Source organism: Cucurbita pepo, chromosome 12, assembly GCF_057944985.1.
Source record: "Cucurbita pepo subsp. pepo isolate OVF chromosome 12, ASM5794498v1, whole genome shotgun sequence".
In the NCBI taxonomy this organism is placed as follows: domain Eukaryota; kingdom Viridiplantae; phylum Streptophyta; class Magnoliopsida; order Cucurbitales; family Cucurbitaceae; genus Cucurbita; species Cucurbita pepo.
Genome location: NC_141809.1, coordinates 12,522,143 through 12,540,251, shown reverse-complemented (window position 1 = coordinate 12,540,251; position 18,109 = coordinate 12,522,143). Strand labels below are relative to the sequence as shown.

At 38.0% G+C, this 18,109-nt stretch overlaps 4 protein-coding genes across 5 annotated transcripts; 2 read left to right on the top strand and 2 right to left on the bottom strand.

Annotated features, from left to right (window-relative positions):
* Nucleotides 1–560: 560 nt before the first annotated feature.
* LOC111806913 (kinesin-like protein KIN-13B) lies at nt 561–5,545 on the top strand. The gene is made up of 12 exons (XM_023692434.2): nt 561–1,104; nt 1,408–1,629; nt 2,139–2,282; nt 2,505–2,606; nt 2,700–2,777; nt 2,897–2,978; nt 3,121–3,280; nt 3,360–3,662; nt 4,196–4,414; nt 4,498–4,852; nt 4,937–5,002; nt 5,135–5,545. Exons 1-12 carry the CDS (start codon nt 949–951, stop codon nt 5,309–5,311), a joined length of 2,064 nt encoding a protein of 687 aa, XP_023548202.2. The 5' UTR covers nt 561–948; the 3' UTR covers nt 5,312–5,545.
* Nucleotides 5,546–6,599: 1,054 nt separating this feature from the next.
* Nucleotides 6,600–9,238, bottom strand: LOC111806912 (uncharacterized). Of its 2 annotated transcripts, none has more exons than XM_087129341.1 (4): nt 8,497–9,238; nt 8,286–8,333; nt 7,841–7,985; nt 6,600–7,756 (listed from the first exon to the last, which is right to left on the bottom strand). In XM_087129341.1, the coding sequence occupies exon 4, from the start codon at nt 7,428–7,430 to the stop codon at nt 6,798–6,800; it is 633 nt and encodes a 210-aa protein (XP_086985467.1). In that variant the 5' UTR covers nt 7,431–7,756; nt 7,841–7,985; nt 8,286–8,333; nt 8,497–9,238; the 3' UTR covers nt 6,600–6,797. The 2 variants fall into 2 exon arrangements, with proteins under 2 accessions (XP_086985467.1, XP_086985468.1); XM_087129342.1 differs by lacking the exon at nt 7,841–7,985 and having other exon boundaries at nt 6,600–7,547; nt 7,639–7,756.
* A 153-nt stretch (nt 9,239–9,391) lies between these two features.
* On the bottom strand, nt 9,392–15,090 carry LOC111806911 (RAD3-like DNA-binding helicase protein). Its single transcript, XM_087129340.1, has 9 exons — nt 14,880–15,090; nt 13,759–14,382; nt 13,595–13,683; nt 12,281–12,634; nt 11,638–11,931; nt 11,311–11,556; nt 11,014–11,235; nt 10,253–10,817; nt 9,392–9,837 (listed from the first exon to the last, which is right to left on the bottom strand). The coding sequence occupies exons 1-9, from the start codon at nt 15,013–15,015 to the stop codon at nt 9,626–9,628; spliced, it is 2,742 nt and encodes a 913-aa protein (XP_086985466.1). The 5' UTR covers nt 15,016–15,090; the 3' UTR covers nt 9,392–9,625.
* Nucleotides 15,091–15,621: 531 nt separating this feature from the next.
* Nucleotides 15,622–16,800, top strand: LOC111806910 (large ribosomal subunit protein eL37x). The gene is made up of 4 exons (XM_023692429.2): nt 15,622–15,756; nt 15,845–15,980; nt 16,277–16,378; nt 16,563–16,800. The coding sequence occupies exons 1-4, from the start codon at nt 15,754–15,756 to the stop codon at nt 16,607–16,609; spliced, it is 288 nt and encodes a 95-aa protein (XP_023548197.1). The 5' UTR covers nt 15,622–15,753; the 3' UTR covers nt 16,610–16,800.
* The last annotated feature ends 1,309 nt before the right edge of the window (nt 16,801–18,109 follow it).

Below are 18,109 nucleotides of genomic sequence, written 5' to 3'. Positions count from 1 at the left end.
AACGGGGATGGAATAGCTGTTGGGTGGTAAGGACACCCTGTTTTTAGAGATAAAGAAGGGTACGAACTTTTTGTGCGCCGTATGCCGACCTCTTTTGAAACATTTTTGGTTGTTTTGGTAGACGGCGATGGAATTGTTAGAGTCGATGTTCCTTTTCGAAGAGCAGAATCGAAGTATAGTGTTGAACAGGTCGGTGTGACTGTTGAGTTCTATGGTGGTGAGGTCTATCTAATATGAGATCCAGTAAAAAATGCTTACAAAAAATGGGTTTGGAACGAGCATGCGGTTACAGACAACACGTCTTCCACAAACATTAACGTAACCGATAAAGTTGGTCGGATATTTTTGATTTTTTTTTAAAAAAAATGTTTAAAAACAAATTTTTTTAAAAGGATAATTCTATCAATTTACAAAATAAAAAAACGAACGGTAATCCAATGGCTGCGTTTACTGACACGTGGCAATATTACACGCGTGTGGGCCCCATATAATTTAAACGAGAAGGAGAGCGCGGAATGATAGCTTTTAAAACTTAAACAGACTCCGCGGGCCCCACCATGTGGAATTTATATTATTCGCCAAATTTCAAAATCCCCAACGTATCCCCATCAAAACGCTGCCGTTTAATTCCTGCACCACCGTCACCACCGTCACCACCGTACTCCGACCGTCGCTCAACGCCTTTACATCCCCACGTGCACCTTCATCACGAGCTTGGCGCGTGTCTTTCCCTTGGAAGGATTCAAGGCCACTCTCTTTTGTCCCTGGCTTTGGCTTTACTCAAACTCTCCGGCTCTCTGCTCACACCCACATTCTTACTCTTCAAACTTCTTAAAGGGAGCTTCTGATTTTGCTATTTGAGATTGTGGTTGGCTCTGATTCAAGCAACTGAGTTGAATCGGATTCGAAATTTGAATCGGTGTTTGTTTTCGGATCGGATTTAGAGCGATGAACGGAATGGGGAGACAAGGCCAGAGATCTGAAGCGGCTGTGAGGAATCACCAAAGGCAGTACTCCGATGACTATTTGGACGCCGCATCAAATGGAAGATGGCTTCAAACAGCTGGTCTTCAGTCTCTCTATTCCAATACTTCTGCTCCACAGGTATAAATTTATTGCTATGTAGACCTCGTGCCTGTTTTTGAGTTCAATCGACGAGCTATGTGAGAATGGATGGCATTAGTTTAACTTCCTTGTAAATGTTTGTGTTCTCTGTTGAATCCCAGTTCGAGTAAGAAATTGAAGTTTGGAAGTAACGCATCGCCTTGGATTTGCGTTACTTTTGGAAATCTGCTAAAATTGAAAGCATTTTACTCAGGACCTGTAATGATGTGTTTTTACTTTAATTTGTTGTTTGCTAGTGTGGTTGTGTTGATTTTTTGTACCGAATGGTTGAAATGAAAACAGGACTTTGGTTTTTCTGTCGGTGGGGGAGGGCAAGGTTCAAGAATGTATAGTAGAAATGCACAGAGAAGCTTTGGTGGGATGAATGAGTATTACATGGAGCCATCAACTCCTCCTGGCAATTCACGGCCGTCGAGCCAACGTAAAAGTCGGGAGGATTCGCCGACCGATTTCAGTCCCGGACTCCTGGATCTGCATTCGCTTGATACAGAACTGCTGCCTGAGGTAGGACTAAACTCACTTCCACATTTCTTATTACCCTTTTGAATTTGCTATCCTTTGTTGTTTTTTCAGAGACCTAGGATGCCGAATTATCATGGGCAATGTGTTTGGATTTTGCTGTTGAATTCTCAGAAAATAACTTGACGATCCATGAGGTTATGGATTCAACAAGTGAATTTATCTTTCACCTCCTGCTATATTAGACCCGTTGATCCTAAACTGATAATGATGGTGTCTGTGCACACAATCCTCTGCATTTGGGACCTTAGACTTGAAAGCTACTGTTGCTTTGAAGCTGATATTGAATTATTGATCATATCAAATTAATACAAAAGCCTGCTCGATAATTTTGCCACATTTCAATTTTAGTTCTATGCAATTGTAGAGGCTAGAGATATGGTAGGTAGAAATTGTAGTTCCATGCATTTTGGGGCTTTTGGAGCTGAGATAGAGTTATCTCATATCACTTGTTGGGAGGTTTGAGAAATCTCATAGTGTGTTATCTCGTGCAGGATCGAGGCTTTGACGACTCAGAAGTCTATATTTCAAACAGCATTCAAACAAGTAGACCGCAGGATTTGACAGAGAACAATCTCTTGAAAAGTATGGCTGCAGACAAAGAGAGGGCAAACTCTGTTGCAAAGATCAAAGTTGTTGTATGTATTCTTCTATGAATGTCTTTATTTCATTCCCATCTTTGAATTGTGTATCATGTTCGCTTCCCTGACATACAACGCCATACCTTCGCAATTTATATCCGTAAGTTGCAACCCCGGATCCGCATTGATAATGTGTGTGTTTATGTATATCACCATTTCAGTTAATTGTTTCAAATAGTTTGATGTATCTGTTTATCATCTTGTTCGTGTCTATTGCAGGTGCGTAAAAGGCCACTGAACAAGAAGGAGTTGGCAAAGACTGAGGAAGATATCGTTGAAACAACTGCTAATTATTTAACAGTTCACGAGACTAAACTCAAGGCAAGCAAGCTTTACTACCTAAATACTGCTTTCATCAAAATTCTGAATTGCAATGCTGTAATCGTTTTTCGTCTCCATTTTTCGGCTAAGCAGGTCGACCTTACAGAATACGTGGAGAAACATGAGTTTGTTTTTGATGCAGTGCTGAACGAGGAGGTTTCAAATGATGAAGTAAGTATATTACAATTAATTGAATTGGAAAGTATAAATTGGCCGAGGAAGAATCCTGAGAACAGAAAAAGTTTTTGTGCAAGTTCTTAGCATGCCTTATTTTTCGTTTCGGGATCTAGGTGTACCGGGAGACGGTGGAGCCAATTGTTCCCATAATATTTCAACGAACAAAGGCAACCTGCTTTGCATATGGACAAACAGGTGAAATTCCTTTGGTCTTTTCAGATGCCATCAAATTCATGTTTCCCGAACTGATTTTATGAGTTCTTGCCGTTCTGCTAGCTTTAAAATGTCGTCGTGTTCTTTCGTTAAACCATCATCGTTGGCGCTTTCTATTGTACAGGGAGTGGCAAGACTTATACCATGAAACCATTGCCTCTGAAAGCATCCAAGGACATCTTAAGATTGATGCATCATACATACAGGAACCAGGGATTCCACTTGTTTGTGAGCTTCTTCGAAATATATGGAGGAAAGCTTTATGATCTTCTCAATGATCGAAAGTAAGTTATCGTCTCTATCCGTCTACCATGAAATAGCAGTTGCTAGGCTTGTTTAGAAGCTAAGGCTTTTGTTCTGCAGAAAACTTTGCATGAGAGAGGACGGTAAACAACAAGTTTGCATTGTGGGTTTGCAAGAGTATAAAGTATCTGATGTGGAGACCATTGGAGAGCTCATTGAAAAAGGGAATGCCACAAGAAGCACTGGAACAACTGGTGCAAATGAAGAATCCTCTCGTTCTCATGCCATACTCCAGCTTGCTGTCAAGAATTCAATCAGTGGTAAAGAATCAAAGCCGCCTCGCTTGGTTGGAAAACTCTCTTTTATAGATCTTGCAGGAAGTGAACGTGGTGCTGACACCACCGACAACGACAAACAGACAAGGTATAGCTATTCCTCAATCTTCACATTTCCGCTTAATTGATGACACGACTACTTTCCTGATATATTTTATTCAACATAAATTGTGTGCATGGTTCTCTTTACAAGGAAAATAGTAGGTGGAGTTGGTTTGAGTTGATTTTGGCAAATGATAATAATAAACGATTGCTTTTGGATTGACTAAACCATACAAAATCTATCGGAACAGAATTTTCGTGCTCTTCCGAAAGAAGCATCTGAAAATGACTTGTAATGGGCTTATGCGATGAAGAATGATTTGCTCGGAAAAATTGTGAGATCCCACATTGGTTGGGGAGGAGAACGAAGCATCCTTTATAAGGGTGTGGAAACCTTTCCCTAGCAAACGCTTTTAAACTTTGAGGGGAAGCCCGAAAGGGAAAGCCCAAAGAGGACAATATCTGCTAGCGAAGGGCTTGGACCGTTACAAAAATATTTTGTGAACTCGTTGATCAAATGACTTACCATGTATGTTTTTATTTTCTGCCTGTTCAATTACACTTTTTTAACTATTGCAGAATAGAAGGTGCTGAAATCAATAAAAGCTTACTTGCTTTAAAGGAATGCATACGAGCTCTTGACAATGACCAGGGCCATATTCCTTTTAGAGGCAGTAAATTAACGGAAGTTCTAAGGGACTCATTTGTTGGCAATTCACGCACCGTCATGATATCTTGTATATCGCCCAGCTCCGGATCGTGCGAACACACTCTCAATACCTTAAGATATGCAGATAGGTAACCAGTAATTCTTTCTTGATGCAGTTTAATCTCCAAACTTCTTGTTAGATGCTTATTCTGATAGATTAAGTGCACTCCAGGGTGAAGAGCCTTTCAAAAGGAAATACTGTTAAGAAGGATACATTTTCTTCCACTTTAAACCTTAAGGAATCAACCACTGGACCCTTGACCTCAGTGTTACCTTCTGGAACTACGTTTGGAAATGAACCCGCACGGGTTGATCGAAATGAAAGAAACGAGTTTGATGTATCAGAGGAGATTTTTGAGCAAAGAAAACCTTTGTGGAAGAAAAATGGGAAGCTCGAGACATACCGAACATCTGTTGCGGTTGAAAATGTACACAAATCCAATAATCAGCCGACGAAATGGAAGGACATGCCGAAGGCAGATTCTCGCAACTCGAATTCAGACGATGATTTGAATGATCTGTTGCAGGTAAACCGGAAGAAGCTTAACTCCATCATATCAAAGCTTCAAGAAAATAACCATTCTTTGTTGCATTTTTTTCATCTGTCTCAGGAAGAGGAAGATCTTATAAGCGCTCACCGGAGACAAGTCGAGGAAACGATGAATATCGTTAAGATGGTATGTAACTAATCATGTTTAAATATGAGCATAGTGTAGAATCACAGTTAAAAACTAATCAAATATAAGCTTGAAATTACTTTGGTTTATGATCACCAATCATGTTTAGTCATACAAATTCTAATTCTGCAGGAAATGAATCTTTTAGTGGAGGCAGACCAACCAGGAAATGATCTGGATGGTTATATATCTAGATTGAATGCAATTCTATCACAGAAAGCTGCAGCAATCTACCAACTACAAAATCATTTGCTTCATTTCCAGAAACGTTTGAAAGAACATAATGTACTTGTATCTTCTTGTGACTGATGAACTTGTGCTGCAGATGCTAGTTAGATCTAGCTCTCAGGATACATTCCCAGAATACCAACATGGGGATGTGTTGCTTGCTTTTTTACTTATGATTTTCATGGGAGCGTTCTTAAAAAATTGGATATCCAATTGAGGTTTTTGTGTGGTCATTTCCTATTTCATATCCCTCAGAGGATACAATATTTGCAAAATTTGTTACCTTGTTCTCTCCAATATAAGAAATTTTTAATATTTTGGTTACAAGATTTCTTTGTATAGTAAATGATGTGATCAAAATGGGTCGCAAAATACTATTTTGATTCTTCGGACTCCGTTCGATTTTAGTTTCTATGTTTTCAAATGTTCAAATTTAATCTCCATATTGAGATGTTCTCTATTGATTTGTTTTTGTAAGTAACTTTAAATTATTAGTTTTAAGATTATTGAAATATAGAGATTATTTGGATATTTTAAAGTACAAGAACTAAAATAGAACGTCAACTCAAAATTTAAATTTGGACCGTGGGTGAGCCTGCACTATGAGTGCTTGCAGCTCTGCTCGAAGTGTTTGCGTCTCCCCTCAAAATCCTCAACGCATTGTCTAAAAGCCAAATGCATGCTTCTTTTCTTTTCAAGCGGGATTGATTGTCCTCAAAAGAAAGTTTTGCACTGTGCTTTCCCTTGCCCAGATGTTCACCTTTCTCGGTCTTGGAAAGGTGACCCGCTGAAGATGAGAGTCATTTAACATGTTTACGAAAGACCTCCTACTTATTAGAGAAAGGGGGTTCGATCAGTAGAGGGAGGCCCGCTGGACGACTGATCCCGTTGATCATATAACTGGGAGGGAACGTGTCACATTAGAAGTGAACGATCAAAGATGTCCTCTAATTACCACAATGAGGTTGGTCCCCTTTGATTTTAGTAGACTAGAATGAAGAATGGTAAGATCCTACAATTAGTAAAAAAGAAAATGAAACATTCATTATTTTTCACTCCTTAGCATACGTGTTTTAATACCGTAAGGTTGACAATGATACGTAACGGGCCAAAGCAGACAATATCTGCTAGCGGTAGGATTAGGCTATTACAAGTGGTATCGAAGCCAGACATCGGACAGTGTATCAGCGAGGGGACGTTGAGCCCCTAAGAGGGTGGATTAAGAGGAAGCTGACACAAATACGTACGAGTTAAAGCATGCAATATCTGCTAATGGTCGGCTTGGACGATTACGAATGGATAGAATCAATATTTATTATGCTGAAACCGAACATTACATCGGCGAGAATCAAGGAAATGGACAAAACCAGGCAATAAATTTCAAATATTTATTGGCAAATTTATACAGAAACGGACGAGACCAGGCAATGAATCAGTAACCATACAAAAGCCATATACTCAGAAGAAGCAATAAGGGAATATAAGTACGCAAATATAATCAAACCAAATCTTGCAAAAAGAAGGAAAAGAAATATAGATAAAGGATATAGTTCACTTACTTGAAAATCTATAATAATCTCATGGACCCCATTCTTCTCTTTGAGCTGTTCATACTCCTAGCAGAAGGCTCTGGAACAGAGAATTCAGAGTGTATGTCCATGAAAAACTTGTCCACAATTTCAAGATAAACAGGACTACTGAGGCGAGAGTAATAATGAATTGCCTCTTCTATATCCAGTTCTTGCTCCATATCACACCTATCCAACATCTCTAATTCCTTCATTTTTTGTGCTAGTCCATTACTTCTCATGCTGCTGTTCTTAACATCACCTTTTCTAAGATGGCAACTTCCTGGCTTCTTCTTCTCTTTCACAGCCTTCTCTTGTCTACTCCTTGGAGGACTTTGTTTTGCAACATTTGTGTCTTCTTGCTTCATGTTTTGCTTGGCCGTCATCACACTGCCACCGTCAATGTTTTTCTTGGCTGATTTTTGCAGTGGGGACTGCCATTCATCATAAAAATCAATGTAGAGTCGATCTGTTGGATGGGTATGTTGTGGCTTTCTTTTGCTGCAAGAGAAGGTGATCAAACAAGTGGGTTTCTGCAGCTTTTGAAACCCTTTGGAGAATAAACACTTGAAGTTTCCAAGAGTTTTATGGAAGAGGTTGCTGGTTTTGAGGATGGTTTCCTTTAGCAGCATTTGGATGCTGTAATGTGGTATAACAATTAAAGGGCTTTGTTACCTCTCAATCTGTTTGCAAGAGGAAATGGCACCTCTCTATCTATCTATTTCTCTTCCTCTGTTCACTAAATATTTCTGCAACAAAGAGAAGAAAGATGGAGACAATTCATGTTTCTCGTAGTTACCTAAAGACAAAGCCACAGCATGTGGAAATTCCAAGTCTTGCCTTTAACTCCCTCTACTTCCTTTTGGGCCATTCTCTCTCTAAAAGTTGAAAAACTTAACCGCTTCAGCTTCGATAATATGTACGAATCCAATGAGCTTGATGCTTCGTTTTTCACTACCTGTTGTGTAAAGAACAGGGCATTCAATAAGATGCAAAGCTAAAGAAAAGTGTAATGACATTAAATCCAGTGTTCAATGTATACCTAAATTGTATTGTTGTAAAGGCAATCCCTGACCCATGAAGGACCCATTGGGCAAATGGTCCCAGCTAAAAATTAAAGAGAGCTGTCCCCATGGAACAAAAGGGGCATAGTCCACATATATTCATTTTTGGTAATTCAAACTATCCTGTTTTTAATCAAGTATGTAACAGAAAGATTAATTCAAATTATCACAGTCAATTCACCCATGATCAGATTTTGAATGGCGGGGGGATGCTGAATTCTATCTTTTTTGTCCTAACATACAATACGGCAATTCAGACAACTTTTGATTTTAAAGGGAGACAAAAGTGATTCAGGCATAGAAAATGGCTACCAATCAAGAAAATGTCAATATGAACATTCCAAGTATCTGAACTTCCTTTGGAGGGCTGTATATTCAAATCACTACAGTATTTGTAATGTAATAATCCAAAAAGTAGGCTACCTGTGAATAGTTCAGCTAGGCAAGAGGTTCAAATCCACACCGCCATGCCTACAAGTACAAGACAGTACTTTTAATTTCTTAAACTTGTATATATATATATATATATATTGAGTCAGGCCAATTGATCTTTCATGGGGAAACTAAAAAACATGGCGAAATTTAGCAACTATTGCAGTTATTTTTTGCACAGTATATGGGTTGCAGCTCAAACCTTGAAGACAATTCCAAATTCTATAATGTTCGTGATTCCAAACTCGACCTGATGGATCACAAACGAAAGAAGAGCTTGATAGGGGAAAACTTTGTTGTAAGAACAATGGACGCCGAAGAGTTGTAACTTTGAACAACTCAACACATTCTGCATTAAATTTCATTCAATGGAGTTGAAAAATTCTGGTCATAATGATGTGGGGCTTTTTTGGTCCCCAGTATGCAAAGAGATTGGTACTCCCAAGGCTCTTAGCAGATGATAGGATAAGGAGCATCACTAATATCTCCACACCCAAGTCATTTTCTGAGTAAAAGCAACTGAATCCATCCCCCTAAACTAATATCACCCCTGACTGTAAACTACTACTGTCTTGCAGCAGTAACGGACGATGCAAGTCATTGTATAACTTTCTTAGAGATATCACAAATAAACTTTTTGACTTGAATTTAGCAACTTTGACTACTAATGACCACACTCAGGCCCTACTTAAACGACCCCTATTGAGTTAGGAACCTCAGTTTTTCTGTATAGTGAAACCATCAAGCACCTCATATAAATATCAAGGATTGGATAAAATTTGATGGCTGGTTACCTGGAAAAAGAATCGATAATCACGGAGCTTTGGTATAGCCAAACCGTTGCTCAATATGGCAGCAATATTTACCAGGTGTTGCAGATGAAGACTTGATAATCTATTTGGTCAAAGAAAACAAATCAGGCAGATAGTTATTCAAGCTTGCCCAGCAAGGCTTCTTAAAATAGTGTGTAGAGATCCAATATGCTAAACATCTTGGTTCTTTGTTGTTGCACATCGTTGAAACATCTTAAAACTCTTATAAGAACTGATGGAAGAAAGCCACCGCCACTAAATCTGTGGGGAAGAGAAATATATGAAGGGGCTAGAAGTGCTTTGTTTGTCATAGAAGAAAGATACCAATATATACATGTATAAGTTGGCTTATTTCACAGATGCTACAATTCAATCACAAATATCAGTTACAGCGCATTTGACCTTCCAACTGGGACCAACTGCCATAATCAAAATTACTGCTCGCGGTAAATGGTTAAGAAAGGGTCATTTTGTGCCTTTTTCGAAGTGACAGATTCAACAAAAAATTGTGTTATTGATTCACTGTCCCATCTTTCTGTTAAGTTTAAAAAACTGGTGCAACCTTCGATGGACTTCACCATAATTCTCAGTTGAAGAAATGAGACAGTCCTTAATCCACTTTGGAAGCTTGTCAGCTGGGTGCGAAAAGCTTCTCTTCGAAGAAGTAGACGAGTACCGCACATCAACCAATAGAATTGCTGCATAATCATTGATATGTCGAATAGCTCTACCTGTAATAAAGGCAAGGAAGGCGGGCATTAGATAAAGACAAGATGAAAGTGCAATAGTCAGGAAGTAGAGAACACTACATTATCACTACAACTCTTAAAGATTTTAAGGCAAACTATTGATTCGGTGGTCAGGACTACTCATTCAGAGCCAGATCAATATCTCCTCTAGGCGAGATTTTGATTGCCGTAGTTAACCATATGGCCAAGGTTAAAGCATAATCACCGAACAACCACATTTAGAGTGAACTAAAAAAGCTAGCCGTGATTTCAATTAGAACCACCAAGTCAACTATATTATGAATAAACTGAGTAATAGTCACTAAGCAAATCCAAACTCCAAAATTCGATTCAATTCAAAAGTTCATTTTGGACAACTTATGTCTCCCATAAAAAGAAAATGGAAATCGTTACTTACCAATTGACTGATTCACGGCTTTCATGCAAAGATTCTCGTAATATTCTTTTCCTCTTTTGCAACTTCTCAAAATCTCTAAACCAGTTTCAACATCTCCACTAGGAACCTCATTATAAAACTTCAAACTCTTAATGGAATTTGAATTTCCCAGAGTTTCAATATGCTTCACCCTCTCCATTAACTCAATGTCAGATGGACTAGGGTAGGGCAGGCCAACCATGACAATACACCTCCCCATCCCATCACTTAAGTTGATGCCTTCCGATATTTTGCCCCCAACAACAGCAAATAGCACCGCACCACTAGAAGATGCAATATTTTGTTGTGGATCCTTCTTAGACAATGCATCGATGTTTTCCTTGTATTCCTTAAGAACAGATTCCACATCAGTATTGTTTCTAGGCTCTCTGAATATACGCTTTTTCTTCATAATCCTGTCAAGGATGCCTGAAGCTTTCCATAAACCATGTACCTGTTCTTCATAATCAAAAGAAGAGAAGAACACAACAATTCCTTCTGGAACCACAGTCACCAGATTACAAAGCAAAAGCCCTAGCTCCTTTACCTGTAAAGCCAGGCCAAAATAGCAATCAGCTACTGTAAAATTAACAAGGAAAAAAGCTGAGCGATTTTACAGTAAGAAAAAGTTCACTTTATATCTGAACTATCTGGAATTAAACAACAGGAAGAATACAAAAACATGAAACAAAGCTGTGTGAAATAAATGAGCATAAACCAATTCAAGCCTGTAATATCCTTACAATAGCAGATGAACTTCTGCTGCTGTAGCTAAAATCAAAAGGCTGACCAGAAGGACCGGAGGAAACAGCCATTGGCAGAACACTTTCTGGAGGAACAATGTGACTACATGAAAAAAAATTCAACTGAGAAGATGGTAACCATGGAAAGAGTCGCTCTCTTGTTTCTTCTATAGGTTGTAAAGTTCCCCCAGCAAGAACAACAGCGTGTGTTTGATCTACAACCTACAAGATTTACTGAAGTCTCAGAATAAGGTATGATATGCAAAATTCATGGTGTAAATTTCTTTATTTGCGAACCTCAGAAAATATCTTCTCCCCTGTAAGCATGACAAATTTTATATATCCTCCATTCTCCCCAAAGCATGTGGACTTGTTCTTTGAGATTATCATTCTTCCATCTCCATCAAAGTTAATAAAGGATAGCAGCATGTCAGCTAATGCTCTAAAGCTTGAGAGAGTACTTTCCTTCTCGTAACATTTTCCAGAAGTTTTCATTCCCAAGTCATTTCTTGGATTAATAATTCTTTCTCCATACCCACTAACCTGGAAAATGTACATCTTAACCCAATATAAGAAGAATCATTCAACATATGTGGAAATAATTAGCAAATAAGAAGGATATACCTTGTGCATAATGTTGCTTTCCTTAATATACTGTAGCAGTTTTACAAAGTTGATATTGTCTATATTGAGAGAGAAGAGAAAATCATTTATAGCCATTGAATAGTCCAAAGTACTATTTTTTCCAGTACTATTATTTTTACAAGGTTCCGCATAAGGCGCTTCCTCATTGTGTAAGAGTTTAAGGAGAGCCCGAGTAACTAGAATTAGAGTTTGAATATATCTCCGATTGCCTGGTCCCAAAAGACTCCAAAATCTTTCAAAATACCTCTCCATGTGGTGATGCACATTCTCCAGCTGTAGGAAAGTTGGGAAATTTGTTATCAAATGGAAACAAATTACTTAGAACCAGTTCTATAAAGATTCGAAAGTTATTTTCTTCTGCCTCTCTACAGGCTATTCCTCACTGGGTACTGATTGTAGGACTTAAAAACGGAGCGAGCCCTTACTATACTATAAAGGAGCATCAGACTACCTTAACCCTCGCCCACCAGAACAAAGGCAAGGATTAAATCTCCAAAACACTTAACTAGATTAAAAAACCAGGTACCACGGTGAGTAAATAACTAGGTACCGTGGTTTTGGTTCTTATCAAAGTTTTGAAATTGCAAAGAATAACTGAACTCAATAAAACTGGAAACCGTACCTGTGAATAAGTGATCTTCGAATCATACATACTGATGAGAGAATCAGCTAAATTGTGTGCCTCATCAATAATTACAATACTGTTCTTCAAAGCAAGGCCGAGAGATTCACGGGATGATTTTGATAGAAGAGATTGATAAGGTAGGACAATAAGATCAGCAGCCTGGACCATGCTTCGGGAACCATAATATGGACACGTTCCCACATTTCTTCCAAGGTGAACAAGATCTTCGATGTCTAAGGCTCCTCTTTGAGAGATCTGACTCCTAAAATTCTTTTGTAGTTTTGGTTTTCCAAGCATTGGACACCCAGAAGAAGCCTTGGTCCGGCACATTTTTCCTGCACCACCTAATTTCTGTAAATGGATGTAACCTGTAAGTTCATAGAGAACCCAGAAATCTCCAAATCCAATGATAGAAAGTGCTGTTGACATTAATCTTTAAAAATGGATGAGAGATGCATGTGTCCATGCAACATGCTGTCAAAAAATTCTATAAAAATTAGAGAAGACAAGTGATTACAAAAGATAAAAAATGGAGACCCAAGCCTGAGAATAAGTCGGATGAAGGATGAACCCAATTAAACTATTTAACGAGCAAGGTACCTGACGGAAAAGTTTGCTTATCGTACCACCAAAAAGGACCCATGTTTCAAAAGATCAGCAAAAAAAAAAAAAAAAAAAAAAAAAAAAAAATCTATTGACAAGCTATAGTTAATTAAATCAAATAGGCACGTTATTAACAAAATGGACCAAATCTACTACTAGTAACAGGATAGTAAAGCAAGAATAATGGGTAAAATTAGATTCAGACTCATATGATTCTCAGAAGAAAATTTCTCTTAATTGCCAAATACATGCAGACACTAAATTTCATAGTTATTGAGTCTGTATAAGTGAGAATTCTGGAAACTGTCAAGGTATTCTACTATTCGTGAGTAATTATAACTTCACAGTCCTGTGTTACAAGAACGTGAGGGCAAATCTAGAGTTTTCATAATCTCAACTTTGATAAGTTAGTTTCTTTTCTTTACAAGAAACTAAACTTTCATTCAGAAAAATGAAAGGATATATAGGGGCATACAAAAACACAGCCCACAAGAAAAGAACCCCAACCTATAAAAAGGACTTTCCGTCCAAAAGAATAACACCTGACTGATAATAACAAACAGCAGTAAAGGCTACCACCAATAAGAAAGTATTAACCTTATATTATCCCAAATAACATCCGGAGACCAATCAACCTCTCTAAAAACCCTAATATTTCTCTCAAGCCAAACACCCCAAAAAAATAAAACAAGCTTGCATATCTCATACCTTGGCTTTGGATGTCTCAGTAGTCTTTTTCTTTTGAAGCTCCAAGCATCGCTCATTTATGTGACTTGCATTACCAAGTTTGAGCACCTCTGAAACATGTATTCAGTAATGTAAGGAATACAAAAACACACACACAATAGACAAAAGCGAGGAGATATATATACCTTCATTAATACAAAATATCTTCCTAGAACCCAGGCAAATGACATTCAGCTCACTTGCAAAGACAGTCTTCCTCAACTCCTTTATAAATTGTGAAAGCTGTGAGTGTGTTCGACTACAAAAGTAAACTTTCAACTTCTCTTCATTAGATTCCTCTTGATCCTCTTCATCATCACTAGATGAACTGATTGAAACCCCGTTGTTCTTCCTCTTTGACTGCCCACCACTAAGAGCCACTTCATCATCACTTTCATAATCCTCCACCAAAAACTCTTGATCCTCCATCTCCAGACTATCATTCGGAGTCTGCATATATTTTTGTTCCTTTGTAACAAAATGGTCTTCCTCTTGTGAAAACAAGTTCTGATGATTATACTTGGAACCTTCTTTTTTATGTCTTCCTGATCCCACCCCAAATTCCTTTTTCTTAATCTTCTTCTCCTGATTTTGATGGTCTTGACTTACCGCGAACGTCCTCATCCAATCAGGCTCGTCATCTGAATTGAACTGGCTTTCATTTGTGCTGGTCTTGTCAGACCCATCTTGTATCGTATCATTCTGTTTCTTCCTTTGGTCAGCCACCCATTGCAAAGCGCCACATATGATGCTTAGAGTTTTTCCCGTACCTTTATCAACAAAATAACCAGTCAAGAAATGGAAAGAAAACATCTCTTTTCTTACTTAAAAAAAAAGTTGAAACTAAACGAGACAAGATGAAATAATTTCCAAATGCAACTAGTTTTATCTCAGTTCTTCATCTCGAGAAAATCCGCATTTCCTCCATCCACTCAAATTTATGATCTAACAACAGTATGAACTTATCCAACAATAAAGTAAGAGCCACACACCAAATCATAGACTACAAGTTCAAGCACAATTCCTATAATTCTCAAGTAGGATTATCGTTCGTGGACATTTACAATCATAACGATTCAAATGTCACGAAGCCACAACTTAGCATCACAAACCACTACTAGTATATTATAGTAATGAAAAGAAAACTTGTAATGTATGAAACACGAGCGAAAAAGGCTGTTCGAGATTTAATCCGTTCCCCATCCCACAAATACTTTGCAGACCAAAAGCTATCAATCAAACACATAAAAGAAAGAATAACACAGACCAGTGGGGCTTTCAAGCATGGAGATTCCGCCTTTATTAAGAAACTTATACATCGCCTTCATGAAATCGAACTGGATCGAGTAAGGCTTGTATGGAAATGCCGGAAATTCTGGTTCCATTTCGTCTATTCTCTCCATCTTCTCCGATTCACGGCACAGTCCAACGCAGTCGAACCCTTTTCGCGCCTTTTCTCTATTGGTTTCATTCAATCGCCGTGGCGTATTTATACGCCATATTTTCATGCTGTGTTTTTCAAGTGGAAAATAAAATAATTAGCTCGGGCATTAGTGTCACTGTTACCACTCTCGCAAATCCATTAAATCAAAAGAATTCTTAATATATTTTATATATTTTCATTTGGATCGGTCAATCCGAAAGTCTAGCCCATGAATCCAAAATCGAACCGATTTCAGTTCGAGTTCAGGAAAATAAACCCAACCCAATCTTTATAGTTCGGGTTGGGTTGGTCTGGGATGTCGGGTTGGATGTACACCCCTAACCAACAAAAATTTATTATTAATTTTAAATCATATATTTTTACTTCCGATATAATTATATATATATATATATATATATATATATATATATTATTTTAAATTAAATATCTAAATAAATATTTTACCAAATAACATTTCACTTTTATTAATTGGGCTGGACACTTTCAAAGTTACAATATTGGGCCGATCCAATAACTTGCTCAAGCTGGACGAGTTGGGCCGGATAGATAAAAAGTGGGCCGCATCATCATGGAACTCAAGCTCAAACCCTAAATGCTATTATACGGTCATATAAAATGGCAGTCTTTCTCGCTGTCATTCCGAGAGCCGAGGTGCTGATAGAATTTCTCCTCCCTTGGGTTTCTTCGTTCTGCATCAATGGTACTTCTATTTCCTTATATCATCTATCTCGAGTTGTGTTACCGTATTGTTGGCTTCATCTCTGTGTTGTTGGTCGCTTGATCTACAGGGGAAGGGTACGGGAAGTTTTGGTAAGCGGAGGAACAAGACCCATACTCTCTGTGTGCGGTGCGGCCGCCGCAGCTTCCATCTTCAGAAGAGTCGTTGTTCAGCATGTGCTTTCCCTGCTGCTCGCAAGCGCAAGTGTAAGTGATCTCGATCTTTCTCACTTTTCCTCACTGTGCTCTTTATTCACATTGATCTATATCGGATGTTCGGCTTGTGTTTATTATGATTCCATGTGTCGCTACTTTGAAATTGTTTGGTCACTACTCGTATCTGTTGTAGTTACTAGTCCTTATTGATAAGGAGCCTAAAGTTTGTGAATGTGAATGAGATTCGTTCGTTTGGTGAAGTGATGTGAGATGTTCGCATTGGTTTTAGTGTTCCATTGAGTTTGGATTGATTTTGATTGTTTTCCTTGGCTTTTGGATTTGTTTAGATAACTGGAGTGTGAAGGCTATTAGGAGAAAGACTACTGGAACTGGAAGGATGAGGTACATGCGCCATGTTCCGCGTAGATTCAAGAGCGGCTTCAGAGAGGGTATGATATTGTCTTCATTGTTTATTCATCTCTTCCCACCATTTACTTCATATAGATTTAGTTTAGGGTATGATATTGTCTTCATTGTTTATTCATCTCTTCCCACCATTTACTTCATATAGATTTAGTTTCAGCACAAGAGTTAATTCTACTCCGACCTAAATTGATTTGGATCTGTCATTAGGTACTGAAGCTGCACCCAGAAATAAAGGATCTGCAGCATCAGCGTAAGGTATTGGAAGAAGTTCGACTTAATTTCAGCACCCAATTATAGTTTTCAGTAGGGTTTTTACGCATCTGAGGATTATTTCACATAATTTTGTTTCCTAGTTTTGCCTTTTTCATGATTTAGTTGAACGCAGTTTCTTTGAAATGTATTGTTTTGAATTATGGACAAATGACGAATCAAATTGTTCGTACTCTGCTACTTGTTATGCTTTTTACAGCACCTTACATTTCCCCCTTCCTTCCAAGAGTGCATGTGTAGGAAGAAGCTATGTCAAAACACTAGATTCAACTTGTTAATTTGGAAGTTGGTTTTTATCTCACCCAAGAGTGGTTTGTCTCAACGCTTTCGGGCTCCCCATCTAATCGAACAATATGGTCTTTTACGACAGAACTCCCTGCTTGTAATGAGACAATTGCTTGCAGTTTTCTTGCTATAAATCCCAGACAAGGCTCTCAACCGATTCATTCTTTATTTCATTCTCTTGCCTTTCTTATTTGGGTTTCTCTCCTTTTTAATGTGGTTCACTTGCCTTAATTGGTAACACTGAATTTGTCTGCGCATTGCTGTGATCGACAGTTTTCCAATCGAACTTTCTTGTGATGTATTGAGGATTCATAGAGTATCTAGACCATTGCTGTGAACTCCCATAGGCTTGTTTTAAGGTAGTTTTAAACATTAGAACATTGGGTTTGAAGTTATTTTAATGCAACTTAAGCATTAAGGTACTTTTGGAATTGCCAATTTTAGATATTTCGAGGTCAAACCTTGTACCCAGTAGCCAAGTATAACATTTTAAGAAGCTTGAAATTGTTTTCAAGATTACTAAATCACCGAATATGACATTTCAAGTGAAGGCTAGCCTGTAGTAGGGGAGAAATACTATGATTTTCCGAAAAGGGGCCATCTGGCTCTGAACTGCATAAACAAGAATGTAGTAGTCGTAAAGCAAAATCGAGATCGAGATGGTGCTGTTGCACGGAGTAATTCTTGTCGTAACTAGCATGACAAAACAATCTAAGTCATGTATGTTGAGTTATAGCTGGCCAAACATCTTTTTTTCATTTAGCTGTTTGATGATAGAATCAAGCTCTGGAAACAAGGTTATTAAGTCGAACATGGGCGTCGTGTGACGATCAGCTTTTGGCTTTCTCTTGCTGCAGTTCCTCAAGGGATCGTGTGGCAATTGTCCGAAGTCGAACCATTCTCTCAATGTTTTTCTTTTTCGGCCTTTTGAACTAAATCTCTATCGTCTAAATGTGTTTCTCCAAATGATATTTGAATGTGATTAAAACCCATAAAAGATTTAAGTTCATCGCTAATGAGGTGGTTTTGAAATGAGTTTAAAGGTAATGGGTTAAATTTAAAATTTTTGTAACGTTTAAAGACATGATTGTAACATATTCTTATTTTATAAGTCATTGTCACGTCAATTTCTGACTTTATTTCAAAGGAAATAATGGTTATTTCAAAACAAAATTTAAGATATTAAAATAAAAATTTTG